The following is a 12308-nucleotide window of genomic DNA, read 5'->3' on the forward strand; positions in this document are numbered from 1 at the left end:
AATAACCGAATCCCCACAAATGCACCACCCCACTAACCACCTTCGAGGCCAAGGAGGCCACCGCAGCCGCTTTGCTCGCTCCGTCAGGGGCATCCTGGGAGTTGTAGTCCAGGCGGTGGCTTGCGCCGAACTACCTTTCCCATGGTGCACTGCGGTCGGGCGATAAAAGTTCTTTTACAAAACTCTGTACACACTGAGACACCCCCCTCCTGGGTCCCCTTCTCTCCCACGACTCCTTCTCGTCTGTCGCGACCGGGCGGCAGCAATAGGAGGGACTCGGCCCCTCGCCGCGCCGTCCCGAGAGGCACTTCCGGCGGCGGTTCACTTCCTGGTTGGGTGGATGGAGCCGGGCGGGAGCGCGCGCGGGGGAGGGGCGGCGGGTCAGTCTCCGCTGGGCGCTCCGGGGATCAGCTGGCGGGCGGGCGGGCGCCGAACGCGGCCCCGGCTCTCGCTGCAGCGCCGCCTCCTCTCCGCGTCGCAGGCCGGCCCCGCGGCCGTGACAATGTTGCAGGGCTGGTAGCTGGGCGCCAGCCGCCGAGCCTTCTCAAGTGGGTGCCGCCGGGATGCTGCCTCGCGGGGCGGCGGGGAGACCGAGGAGGAGGGGAAGGCAGTGATCGGCTGGGTCGGCGCTGCCCGAGGCGGCCAGATCCTTCCTTTTTCCGAGCCGCGGGGACGGGGTCCGGCGCTCTGCCGGGATTTCAGCACCAGAATTTTTCTCGCTAGGAAAATGCATGAAGCGTTTCCCCGGGATGATGGCTTTTGCTCCCTCTAGGACTCAGCGGTTGAATTCGTAAGTGTGTTACTGATTCATCCTCTCTTCTTCTGTCATCACAGGTTTAAACTTACGCGAATCGCTCTCTTGAGGAGGAGGGGACCGCGGCGCGATTGACACGCATATTCCTATTGGCATCCTCCCTCAGCCCCCACCCCCACGGCCGGATTCGGGTGGCTCCTCTGCGAGCTGAAATCCGAGAAGAAATCCTTGGATCTCTTGTTTTCTTAGAAAAAAAAAAAAAAAAATCCAGAAACCTTCGGTATTTTGCTTTACTGCTTCCTATTCTCAAGATGAAGAAGTTTTTCGACTCCCGGCGAGAGCAGGGCGGCTCTGGCCTGGGCTCTGGCTCCAGCGGAGGTGGGGGCAGCACCTCGGGCCTGGGCAGTGGCTACATCGGAAGGGTCTTTGGCATTGGGCGACAGCAGGTCACTGTGGACGAGGTGTTGGCGGAAGGTATGGTGGGACTCTTTCAGTGCGCCGTGAATTAAAATCTTGTGCTGATGCAGCAAGACTGGTTTCTAGTTGTTCAGTGTATGAATGGGTTTTGACCAGTTGACCCTCCCTTCCCCCTTCCCCCTTCCCTTGCTCAGTGAATCATTGTCCTTGAAAAATTTAAAACTGAGGTTTGGAAGTGACAGGGCTTATGGGATGGAAGGACGTTGCTGGAAATTGTTTACCTCAGTGACCTTTTATTATTTTTTAAAAATTGGCAAGCCAATTCTTGTCTGCCTCACTGAATTACAAGGATCAGAGGGAAAACGTATGTGTGAAAGTGTAAAGCTTCACATCAAATGTAGGGTGCTGGGCTTGTCATCCTCCTTAAACTTGAAATCTTGATGTGAGGGCTGAAGGGTGGAGATGGAGTACCTTTAAGAAGGGAGAGGGGTTTCTCCTTCTACCCAACTTTCCCACTCCCATGAGCACGCACTGGAGGAAGAGAGGATTTTCAAAGAATGGGAATATGTTTTTCTAATAGCAAAGGCTCTTGGTGAATTTGACTAGTTTTGTTTCCTGACCCAACTGTAATCAGGTCCCCAGGATGTAGCTAAGATAACAGAAATTACATGAGATGAATGTGGTTATTTTGAAACCAGTCCACTAGGCCCCTCTTCCTCCTGTTTTAGTTTTTATTTTTTAGCCAAAAGAATTACTTGAGAGTGACATCTGATTTTTATTTTTCTTCTGTTGGAGAAGATGTTATTTAGATCTGCTGTGTAAATTCCCTACATGTGTGTTCATCTGTGTATCTATAGATATGTAAATATATGTTTTTTTATCCTCCAGGCTTTCTGGAAATCTTTGCATGTCTCTTTTGGTAACCTTAACCTCGACCTTCATAATTACACCAGACTCATACTTTTCACAGCCCATTGCCTGCCTTGTGTGCTTTTATTTTTAATAAAAGCAGCGATTTCCTTGGCATGAAGCTATTCAAGCTAATTGAATGGGGCCAACCTGCTGTAGGTTGTGTTATCGGTTGAGAGGGGATTGGGGAAGGGGGATGCCACTGTTACTGCAGCATGGTGGTTGTGGGGGGACAGTTTATTAGCTGGAGTGGAGCCTTTTTTGCAAGCTAAGGTTGAAGCAAGGGTCCTAACCTGGGCCTGGGAGATCCCTGTCATGGTGAGTGTTGTGGGCGGGTGGGTTAGGAGGAGGAAAAAGCTGTTTGACTCTCAGCTTGTGCAAGTACTGGAGTACTGGGTTCAACCGGGCCCAGTTTTCTGGGGTTAGGGTGGAAGCCATTACTTTAAAAGCACTTTAGAAAAAAAAAGATCTGACAATTAATGTCCTTGTGAAATTGTTGCTCTTTTCCATTCTCAGCACTGCTCTAGCTGGACTTAATCCGGGGCCTGAGTCACTGTCCCTCTGGATCTTTCCTTGTGGGCTTTGGTGCAGGATGGGAGATGCTTCTGTGCCCGCTGCCAGATCCGCACCCTTGAGTCTGATCTGTCTCTTTCATTCCCGTGCCAAAGCCCTTGACTGCAGTGGGATGGAGAAATGGAGAAGGAGTGTGTGAGAGAGAAATCAGGAGGAATGAGGGGCACAGAGCTCTTTCCTTCTCTTTGAGTGGCCTCTGCTGACTTTATAGCCCGGGAGCATCTGGTTCAGCTAGGATATTGTCTCCTTGTATGTGGGGCTACCCTAAGCAGTACCTGTTCTCAGAATCTGAATGATGGGGAAGATAAAAGGAAAATTGGTCTTTGTCATCTAGGCTGTCCTCCTCTTCCCTGGAATTCATCCCTGAGAATTACACATCACGCATTATGATGTTTTTAAGTGGAACTTAGGGCTTGCAGCTCTGCATTCATTTATTTGTTCATTCAACAAGCAGTTATGGAGTGTCTATGACGTACCAGGCACTGTGCTAGACCCTGGAGGTATGACATAAAACTAGATGCTAGAGTTTACAAACTACTTTGAGAGATGGAAAACAGCCAGTTAGGATAGAGTGATATGTGCTATGGAGATGAGCTTAGGGTGCAGCGGCCCTCAGTTTTAGCGAGCCAAGGATTGCTTTCTGCAGGAAGTGACTGACCAAATGAGTAGGAGTTATCCAAGTGTGGAGACAGCATGGACAAAGACTCAGAGCAGCAGGAGAGAGTCTCACGTAAAACTGGGTCTGGTGATAATGTTCTTTTTATGTTCTTTAACTGAGACTTTGCATTTGTGGCTCTTAGAAGTATATAGCTATGTAGGAGTCAGTATACAAAGTATTTATGTAGCGTCCACTAAGTAAAAAGGCACTGCTAGGTTCTGAGAGGGATATGGGGAGTTCTAAAGGGTGATGTCTGCTTTTAAGGAGCTGTCACAATTTGGGAAGACAAGGCAGATACTCACACATACAGTACAGCACGGTTACCAGCAGTGTCTGTGTAGTCAGGCAGATCTAGGTTCGAATTCTGCATCTGTTCTTTACTAGCTGTGAAACCTTGGATAAGACTTTTCAAGCCTGTCTCAAATCTGTTTCCCTATGACAGTGGTTCTCAAAGTGTAGAGCCTGGATCAGGAGCATCAGCATCATCTGGAAGCTTATTAGAAATGCGAATTAGGCCTCACCCCATAAACCAAGAGTGTGGGGCTTTAACAGATTTCTGGAGAGATTCTGATGCAAGCAAAAGATCAAGAACCCCTGTCCTATGGAGTGGTTGTGAAGATTAAATGAAGCAATGTATATGAATTATTTAACATTTTTCAGGTGTTCAACGAGCGGCAGCCATTATTTGGCAGCAACATTACATCCTATATATAGTTCAGGGGAAGTGAAGGGGCATTGTGAAGGCTAGTTTGGCTACAGCGATCTGCAGCCATCCCGTTCCCTATTGTGGGTGGACAGAGTCAGATATTTTTCTGCAGAAGCCTCACTAGCTCCTTCAAGGGTCAATAGATATTTTGGGTAGCCACGTTCCTTCCTGTACCCTTTCCTTTTTGAGTTTCCAGGTGCTGCCCTAACCACCAGTCCCAGCCAGAGTTGTCTGAGGACAACTGTGTGAGTGCCCAGGACAGTGGCCAGGCAGTATGGGGAGGGTGGGCTTTAAACATAGACTCTTTTCCCACCACATCCCACCTATCACCCCTGTTTCTCTAATTTGGGTGTTGGTCTCTGCTTTATAGTGAGGAATGCAGGAACACCGAGGAGGAGCTGCTGTAGTAATAAAGGAGAACGTCTGGGCTGCCATCTCCATCAGCAGCATCAGCACTGTTCATCTGCTTTCACTAACTAGTCACCGAGGGCTTGTTTGGAAGAAGTGAAGGCTCTACACCATGAATTCAGAAGGATATGGCTATCTCTAGGCTGGGTGTAGAGGGAGATATTTTCTCTTTAGCTTCCTTAGTAAAGATGCCATGATGACTTCCTAATCATGTCTGAGGTAATGGGCATGTGATGTCAAGGAAAGACTGGGTTTAAGCTTCCAGAATAAGCTCCATGGGAAAATAGGAGCAGTGCTCAGAGAAGGACTGAAGAGTAGTGCCTTTGTCATACATCCTTAGCTATGTGAGGCTTTACGTTCTAAGCTTTAAACAGTACATGTTTGTCGAATTCCTACTGTGTCTAAGACCACATTCCAGAACTGCATCAGTTCTGTATAAGGTGGGTCACGTGCCCCTGCAGAGCAGTTTCCTTACTTATACTAAAGGAATCCAGGTCTAGAGTTAACAAGAACTACTAAGTGAGTTTCCATACCAGTAAGCTGACGATTTCTCCTCCCAACATCACAAGGTAGTGAGGCTTAAAAGTGTGTGTGTGAAACGACCTAAAACAAACATATGTATACGTGTATGTATGTATGTGTATACACATGCATATGCAGCATAATTCTATTGTGTTGGTATTGATGTGATACATACATGTACTCATTTAGTGAATTTTCGTTAGGCCTCTGTGGTAGGCACTGCATTATGTTCCAGAGCTACTGAGAAGAACAGGATGTGGGCCTGGGTCTTCAGGTGCTCACAGACCAACAAATAACCCCAAGATCAGTGGCCAGCACTTAGCATGGCTCTTGGTACGTACTAGACGGTAAAAAGATGTTATGAGGTGATAAAGAGAGGGCCTGAGGGTGAGGGTTTATAGATGATGTCTGGTTTGAACAGGAATGGAAATTGCCCAGCAGATGGTCCAGATGAGGGTTGCCCAATGCCTTCCCCGCAGAAAGAGGAGCCTATGCAAGTGTGGAGTGGTGAAACAGTATGATGAGTTCAGGAACACTGACGAGTCCAGTGTTATCATTTGGGTTAGCACAAGTTTCCCTTCCAGAATCAAGGAAAGAAGGGCATAGAATGGTAGAAGGAAATTCTGCATTTGTTCCCTGGCTATTCCCTTGCTGTTCACTTTCTTCACTTGCTGGGTTTTTTGAGTAACCATTGAGTAGCTCTCCATTATGCACTGCTACCCTGTGTGCCTCAACCCTGTGCTATTTGTGGGGCAAGGGAGGGGATAGTGTCGGGGAGAAGGATGGTCCTGAAGGTTCCGTGAGAGGCAGGCAGCTTGAAGGAGAAGTAGGTGGGGGAGAGGGATGACCAGTGTTACAGAAGAGAGTGGACGGGGGAAATAATGACGATGATTGACCAGAGCAGAAGGTAGGTTGGAGAGAAAAGAGGAAATAAGGTTATGGAGAGCTTTAGTGCCAGGCAGAGAGTTAGTTACAAGCACCTGAGGTCTTCTCTGACGCAGACACCAATTTGATCCCTCCCACTTCAGATGTCTTTGCCTGCTGGGAAGTCTGGTTTTTTAGTGGCAACTGCAGATTTTCAGGGGGTGGTTTGTGAATGGTGTCTTCTTCCTGGCTTCAGGCATGATGACGGTTATAGCTTTGCTAAATATAGCCAAATCTAGAATTCAGAAATGAAATCCAGAATAAGCAGTTAGTTGCATGGTCAAAGCCTTTCTTTTGGTCTAGCAAAGTCACACTCCTTTAATGAGAGATGATGAAGAGAAACAGTTTCATGTGGGTTTTGAGTGGGAGATTATGAGGGGAGACATATACTTGTACCTCAGTAGCTAAAACTGCACGTAGAGTACATGGGGACAGCTTGATAAACATTCATAAAGTACATACGAAACATTACGGCACCAGAGCAGTCGTCACAGTGTTTGAAAGTTGGCATCTCAGAAAGGGGACTAACACCACCATGTACCTTCATCTTGCACTCTTGCAAGGATAAATGCTTTCTAAGCCTGCTGAAGAAATAACTGTGACATCTGCATCTGAAAGAGCCAAACAGTGACAATAATAGAAATGGTATTGTCTATTGAAGTAGCATCTGGCACTGTGAAGTAGCAAAGAGTGGCCTTCAGTCTGCTTTTCTGGAGCCATTTTTTGGTGTGGTGGAAGGAGCACTGGAGTATAAGTGGGGAGGTCAAGGTTTGTTGGTTCGTTCATTGCCATATCCAGTGACTGTTCCTGAGCCCTCACTATGTGCTGGGCATCAGCCAGTGAGAAATAAGACTGCCTTGAGGAATTCACAGTGAGAGCACTTCAGGTACGTGAGCCAATACCTCCAAGTGCAATAATGGAAGGATGTAAAAAGGGGAGGGGAACAGATAAGAGGCAGCCATGAATTTTGTGGGGTCAGGAATAGTCAGGAAAAGCTGAAGAAAGGGGATATTTGAGGTATGTCTTCAAAAACAAGAACTTATTACTAGATGGAAAAGATTGAGAGAATTTTCTAGGCAGAATAACATGGCCCAAGACAAAAGTTTAGGGAAGTGCACTGCTTGCTGGGAGCTTTATGTGTTGAGATAGCATAATCTATTAGTGGTCCAGGGCTACATTGTCCAATAAGGTAGCCAGAGCCACATATGGCTGTTTAAATTTATCTAAATTAAAATATAACTTTAATTCTTCAGGCACACTGGCCACTTTTCAGTTGCTTAATAGCCACATGTGGCTAGTGCCTATGATTTTGGACAGCACAGATAGAAGATATTTCATCATCACAGAAAGTTCTATTAGACAGTGTTGTTTTAGAGCAATAGTCTCTAAACTCTTTGGATAGAATGGCACTATCAGTTAAACATTTAATTCCTTCATTATGTACATGCTTATTTATTTATGTCCTGCTATCATTAACTAATATCTGAAGGCACAGTATATACTTAAAATGAAATTCATCATTTTTGATCATAGATGCAAATCTGTCTTTTAAGTCCTCTAGATAGGTTTTGGTAAACTTCTTGTCATATTAGATTGTGACCGTTTGTACATCGTAATGTGACTGATAGAGAGTTAAGTATACCACAAATAGAATTGAGGCTCTACCATTATCTTGTTCTTCATGTATGCTTCTGTTATCTTTTTTTTTTTTTTAACGTTTATTTATTTTTGAGACAGAGCATGAACAGGGGAGGGGCAGAGAGAGAGGGAGACACGGAATCCGAAACGGGCTCCAGGCTCTGAGCTGTCAGCACAGAGCCCGACGCGGGGCTCGAACTCACGGACCATGAGATCATGACCTGAGCCGAAGTCGGACGCTTAACCGACTGAGCCACCCAGGTGCCCCTATTATCTTTAATCCAATATATCTTTGCAGGAATCTTTGCCCCTTGTTTGCTTTATGAAGATTAATTCACTTAAAACAGATGTAATCAGTAAATCCACTTAACCAAGCACATGAACTGTGCAGCCCGTGCTTTGGAGCTTCCACTCTTTGCTCATTATTCCATCAGATCCATATGAGACATGTGACTGATATAGAGACTGGATGGCAGCACTAGTGTTGGGCCATCTAGTAAATAAAGATAAAATCTTATTTTCTAAGATGGAAATTAATGTAAGTAGAGAGTCTCATATATATTTTTTTCTTCCCCAGTGGATTGTTCTGTGGCCCTCTGTTTGGAGACCACTGGTCTTGAGCAGTGGTTCTCACCCAACAGCGATTATCCCGGGTGACATTTAATAATGTCTGGAGACATTTTTGATTGTTACAGGTGGGAGGTAATACTGGCATCTAGTGGATATAGGCCAAGGATATTGCTGAATATCCTACAGCATACCCAACAGCTCTCCCTCCCCACCACAAGTAATTATCTAGCTCAAAATGTCAGTTGTGCCAAGGTGGCATAACGTGTTGTGTTGACCAATGTGGGGAAAGAGAGAGGAGTTGGAGATGGCTTGGAAGGGTCTAATCTGACTTTAGGCAAATCCTTTAATTTTTAAATTCATTTTCTTAGGATCAGTGAGGCAGTTGTCTTTCTTAACCTAATATGGTTAAAAATCTTTATGTCATTTTCTGTGTAAAATAGCTACTTCCAGAAATAAACCAGTAAACTAAAGGAGGTAGAACGGCAAGGGTTTGTAGGCTCTACCACTGGCTGAATATGGATTATGAGTTTTAGAAAATTCTCCCAATGTTCTCATTGCTCATATCTGAGCAACCCCAAAATATTGTGGAAGCATTTTCTGACTTGAATTGCTCACAGGGAGGTTCAGTTGGGAAGGGTCATTAAAAATCAGAATGTTGTGAGAGAAGGTGTAGATAATCCTTTGTACAGGAAGAATTTTCAGGAAGAGTCTAGCACTTGCAATTAGGGATAGTGGGTTCAAGTTGTTTGACTTCTGTTTGCCAGTATGGCTTTGGGGAAGTAATTTAACCAATAGGAGCCACTGGTTCCTCATTTATAATAAACATCCTCTTCCTCTGAGAGGATGTAGGTATAATGTAGAGTGCATGAGACAGCTTGCCCTGCCAGCCAGGAGTAGCAAGGTTTATTGAGCATCTATGGTATTTTCAGCTCTAAGATGCTGTGACATATAGAAAAATAACGGAAGATTTGGCTCCTGCCCTCTTTGTTGACATAATGTGACCAACACACAAGAAACAAAAACGCCCTATAAGACAATAGGGTGGGTGGCGTAGTCTCTAAATTCTGGAGGTGTTGAGGGGAAAGAGATCAGTGAGGACTGAATTGGTGAGGAAGATTTTGTGAAGCTGGATTGTTCTTAACTGTGAGGCTTCTCTGGAACCCCTTCTTCGAGTAACCTTGTTTTATTTAGGGAACACATCTAGTTCTGCACGTTTGCATATGTTATATTCTTAGTAAAGTTGAAGTAAGTATTGCAACATTTTTGGTTTCTTTTGAGGAACAAAATTGCCTACATAAATAAATCATATGTTCTGTGCTTATAACCAAAGCAAAAAAGCCTTTTTATTCCATGTGATTTTGAATCACTCAGCAATACTGGCTGCAGTATTTTGTGCCTCCTTCCCCCCTCCGGTATCTTTATTATTACCAGTTTGCTATCTTTATTTTTAGTGTATTATATATACTTCAAACAATCTCAGTTCTTCTTTTGAGTTATGAACAATTGTTAGGAAAGAGGAGTCCTTCTTATGAACGAGACTTCCACCCTGGCAGAGGGCAAGTTCTTCAAGTGGGAACAAAGTTGAAAGAGTGCAAATCTGGAGCTTCATTCGAGGGCTGCTGTGAGTGAATCAGCTTGAACACCATGGTCAGTTTTCTCCTTGGGTCCTGAGTTAACCTTGGCAGACAGTGGATGGCAATGCCAATTGAAGCTTTGTTATTTATGATTTCTGAAGAGCTGAGAGATTATTTATTGGATGCAAGAGTTTATGGCACATTATTATTATAGAAGGCCTAGCATAGCATAGCATTGATGTTAGATTATCATTTGTAATTATAATGATCTTAAATAATGATGCCTTTCATCTAGGACTTGAATCTTGGAGAAAGCAATATAATGCCATGTAATTTTGCTTGCTGCCTGTTTTTGAGGATGCTTACAGCTATTGTACTGGGACTTTTAGGGTAAGAGAGAGATTGTTGTCCCTGTGCTACTGAGCATGAATTTGAGAACAAAACGGAGACTTTATTACCCTTCAGAAACAAAAAAAAAAAAAAAAAAAAAAAGGAGAGGACTCAGGCCTTGTCAGCTGGTCCCCTCCTGGAGGACTGAGGGTTGAGTAGCATTTACAGAGGGGCCAGGTCTCCTGCTAGGACCCTCAACTCATCATTTTCCCTGCTCATGAAATCTTGTTTGTTCAGGAAGTGCTGATTATCTTACCAGTTTGTTAGATTTGTTTAATTTCCACTTGCCTAGTCCTTCTCCTCAGACCTTTGTCCTCTAGTTTTAAATTTTTTTTTTTTTCAACGTTTTTTATTTTTTTTTTCAACGTTTTTTATTTATTTTTGGGACAGAGAGAGACAGAGCATGAACGGGGGAGGGGCAGAGAGAGAGGGAGACACAGAATCGGAAACAGGCTCCAGGCTCCGAGCCATCGGCCCAGAGCCTGACGCGGGGCTCGAACTCACGGACCGCGAGATCGTGACCTGGCTGAAGTCGGAGGCTTAACCGACTGCGCCACCCAGGCGCCCCTGTCCTCTAGTTTTAGAAGCCTGGGCCTCTTGGTGGAGAGTGGGCAGTGTTGGGAGAAATAATTCCAACTGGCTTTTCAGCTATGGAATAATCTTGGTTTGACCAGAAGGAGTAACTCAGTAATGATTGGGGAAAACCTGCTATTCAGTAGTGTCTTTCCTTCCCTGTCCCCCAGAATAACGGGAGCACTGTGATGTTCTTCTCAGGAGAAGACCTCCAAGGTTAGACCCATGTGCGGTGGTTTAGAAGCATGGGAATTGGGGGTAGACAGCCCTTGGACTGAATCCTGGACCTGTCCCTGTGATGTTGGGCAACTAACATCCAGGCTTCTCATTTATAAAATGCGGATAATATTTTGGTTGGTTGTAAGGATTAGATGAAATTACGTAAAGCACTTAGCATAGTGCCTAGCATATAGTTAGCAGTCTGCAAATGGTAACTCTTAACATTTGAGTGCACGAATTTTGTTTTAATCAGGCAGTATTTGCTTTGCTGTGTGAATAAGCTGGTGAAGTTAGTCATGGATATATATATATACATATAGATGTATATATATGTGTAGATATATATATATATGTGCGTGTGCATGTGTGTATATATATACATGTAACTAGTGTTAGTTTTATATATGTGTGTATATATATATATATATATATATATATATATAAAACTATTAATCTAAAAAGTAGAAATGTAAGGTATGAGTATCTTAACTATATATAGGGACTCAAACTATTTAAATAAATGCTATATTGTGTAGATAGATACAGATGAGGAATAAAGATAAGAAAGAGAATCTCAGATGAATGTTGTGGTTTGATTTTTTTTTTTTTTTTCATGCTTGAAAGCCACCTGTGTGTTGGAAAATTTCCCCAGCCTGTCATGTTGCGATTAGTATGAAGGGCCTCTGCCTCTCTGCCCCTGAGGAACACCTGATCCCAGCTGCCTATCCAGCTTCACATTCTTAGGCTCTAATATAGGTCGTCTGCTTCATTCAGGCCTGTGCACTCCTCCTCTCCCATGAATCATGGGTTTAGTTCTTTCCAGTGCTTTCCTCGTAGCATTCCCTGTACCTGGGATCCCCTGCTCTGCCCTGCTCACCTACCTTACTCCCACCTAACCGCAGCACATTTGATCCCTCTCTCCTTCTGTTCTGTGGGTGCTGGTCATACTTGCTGCCTTTGTGGACTGTTTGGGCCCATAATCCCAAAGTTGTGTTTTGCTATTTATTTCATTTGTGTCTACTTTCTAGTGTTAGATAATTTTTAGGAGGCAAGGTGTAAACCTTAGGTTTATTTTGTATCCAATTAAGGACTCTTAAATCTGAACACTGTAACAGAGGGTACTGGAGAATAAATTAACTGAAGAAATAATACAGTAAATCAGCACTAAATCACATTCACTGGGCAGGCACTACAGACCAGACAGATGTGAGATATATAGACCTCCCTGTTCCTATTCCAATAACATAACAGATCTATGTTTGGTACCTTAATACAATGATAAGAGCTCTCAAATCTAGGTTTTTGGTAAAGTTGAAAAATAACAAAATTCAAAGCAAAATAGAACACCTTCCAGACTTCCTGAAAATTGTGTAAATTTCTTTACTGATTCAATTCAGTTATGGATGACTAATTCTATCAATCTCAAAAGTAGAGATATAAAGTACAAGTATCTTAACTATATAAAAGAATTCT

At 44.1% G+C, this 12308-nt stretch overlaps 1 protein-coding gene across 12 annotated transcripts in view; it reads left to right on the plus strand.

Moving 5' to 3' along the window:
• AAK1 (AP2 associated kinase 1) overlaps positions 1–12308 on the plus strand; it is a 173403-nt gene continuing 161095 nt past the window's right edge. For 8 of the 12 annotated variants that reach the window (XM_060659225.3, XM_060659250.3, XM_060659286.3 and 5 more), the window contains exons 1-2: positions 1–548; positions 835–1228. In XM_060659225.3, coding sequence (XP_060515208.3) covers positions 1066–1228 — 163 coding nt within the window. In that variant the 5' untranslated portion in view covers positions 1–548; positions 835–1065. The other 4 variants (XM_060659317.3, XM_060659326.3, XM_078444579.2 and 1 more) reach the window with 3 other exon arrangements.

Source organism: Panthera onca, chromosome A3 (assembly GCF_046562875.1).
Source record: "Panthera onca isolate mPanOnc1 chromosome A3, mPanOnc1 haplotype 2, whole genome shotgun sequence".
NCBI lineage: Eukaryota > Metazoa > Chordata > Mammalia > Carnivora > Felidae > Panthera > Panthera onca.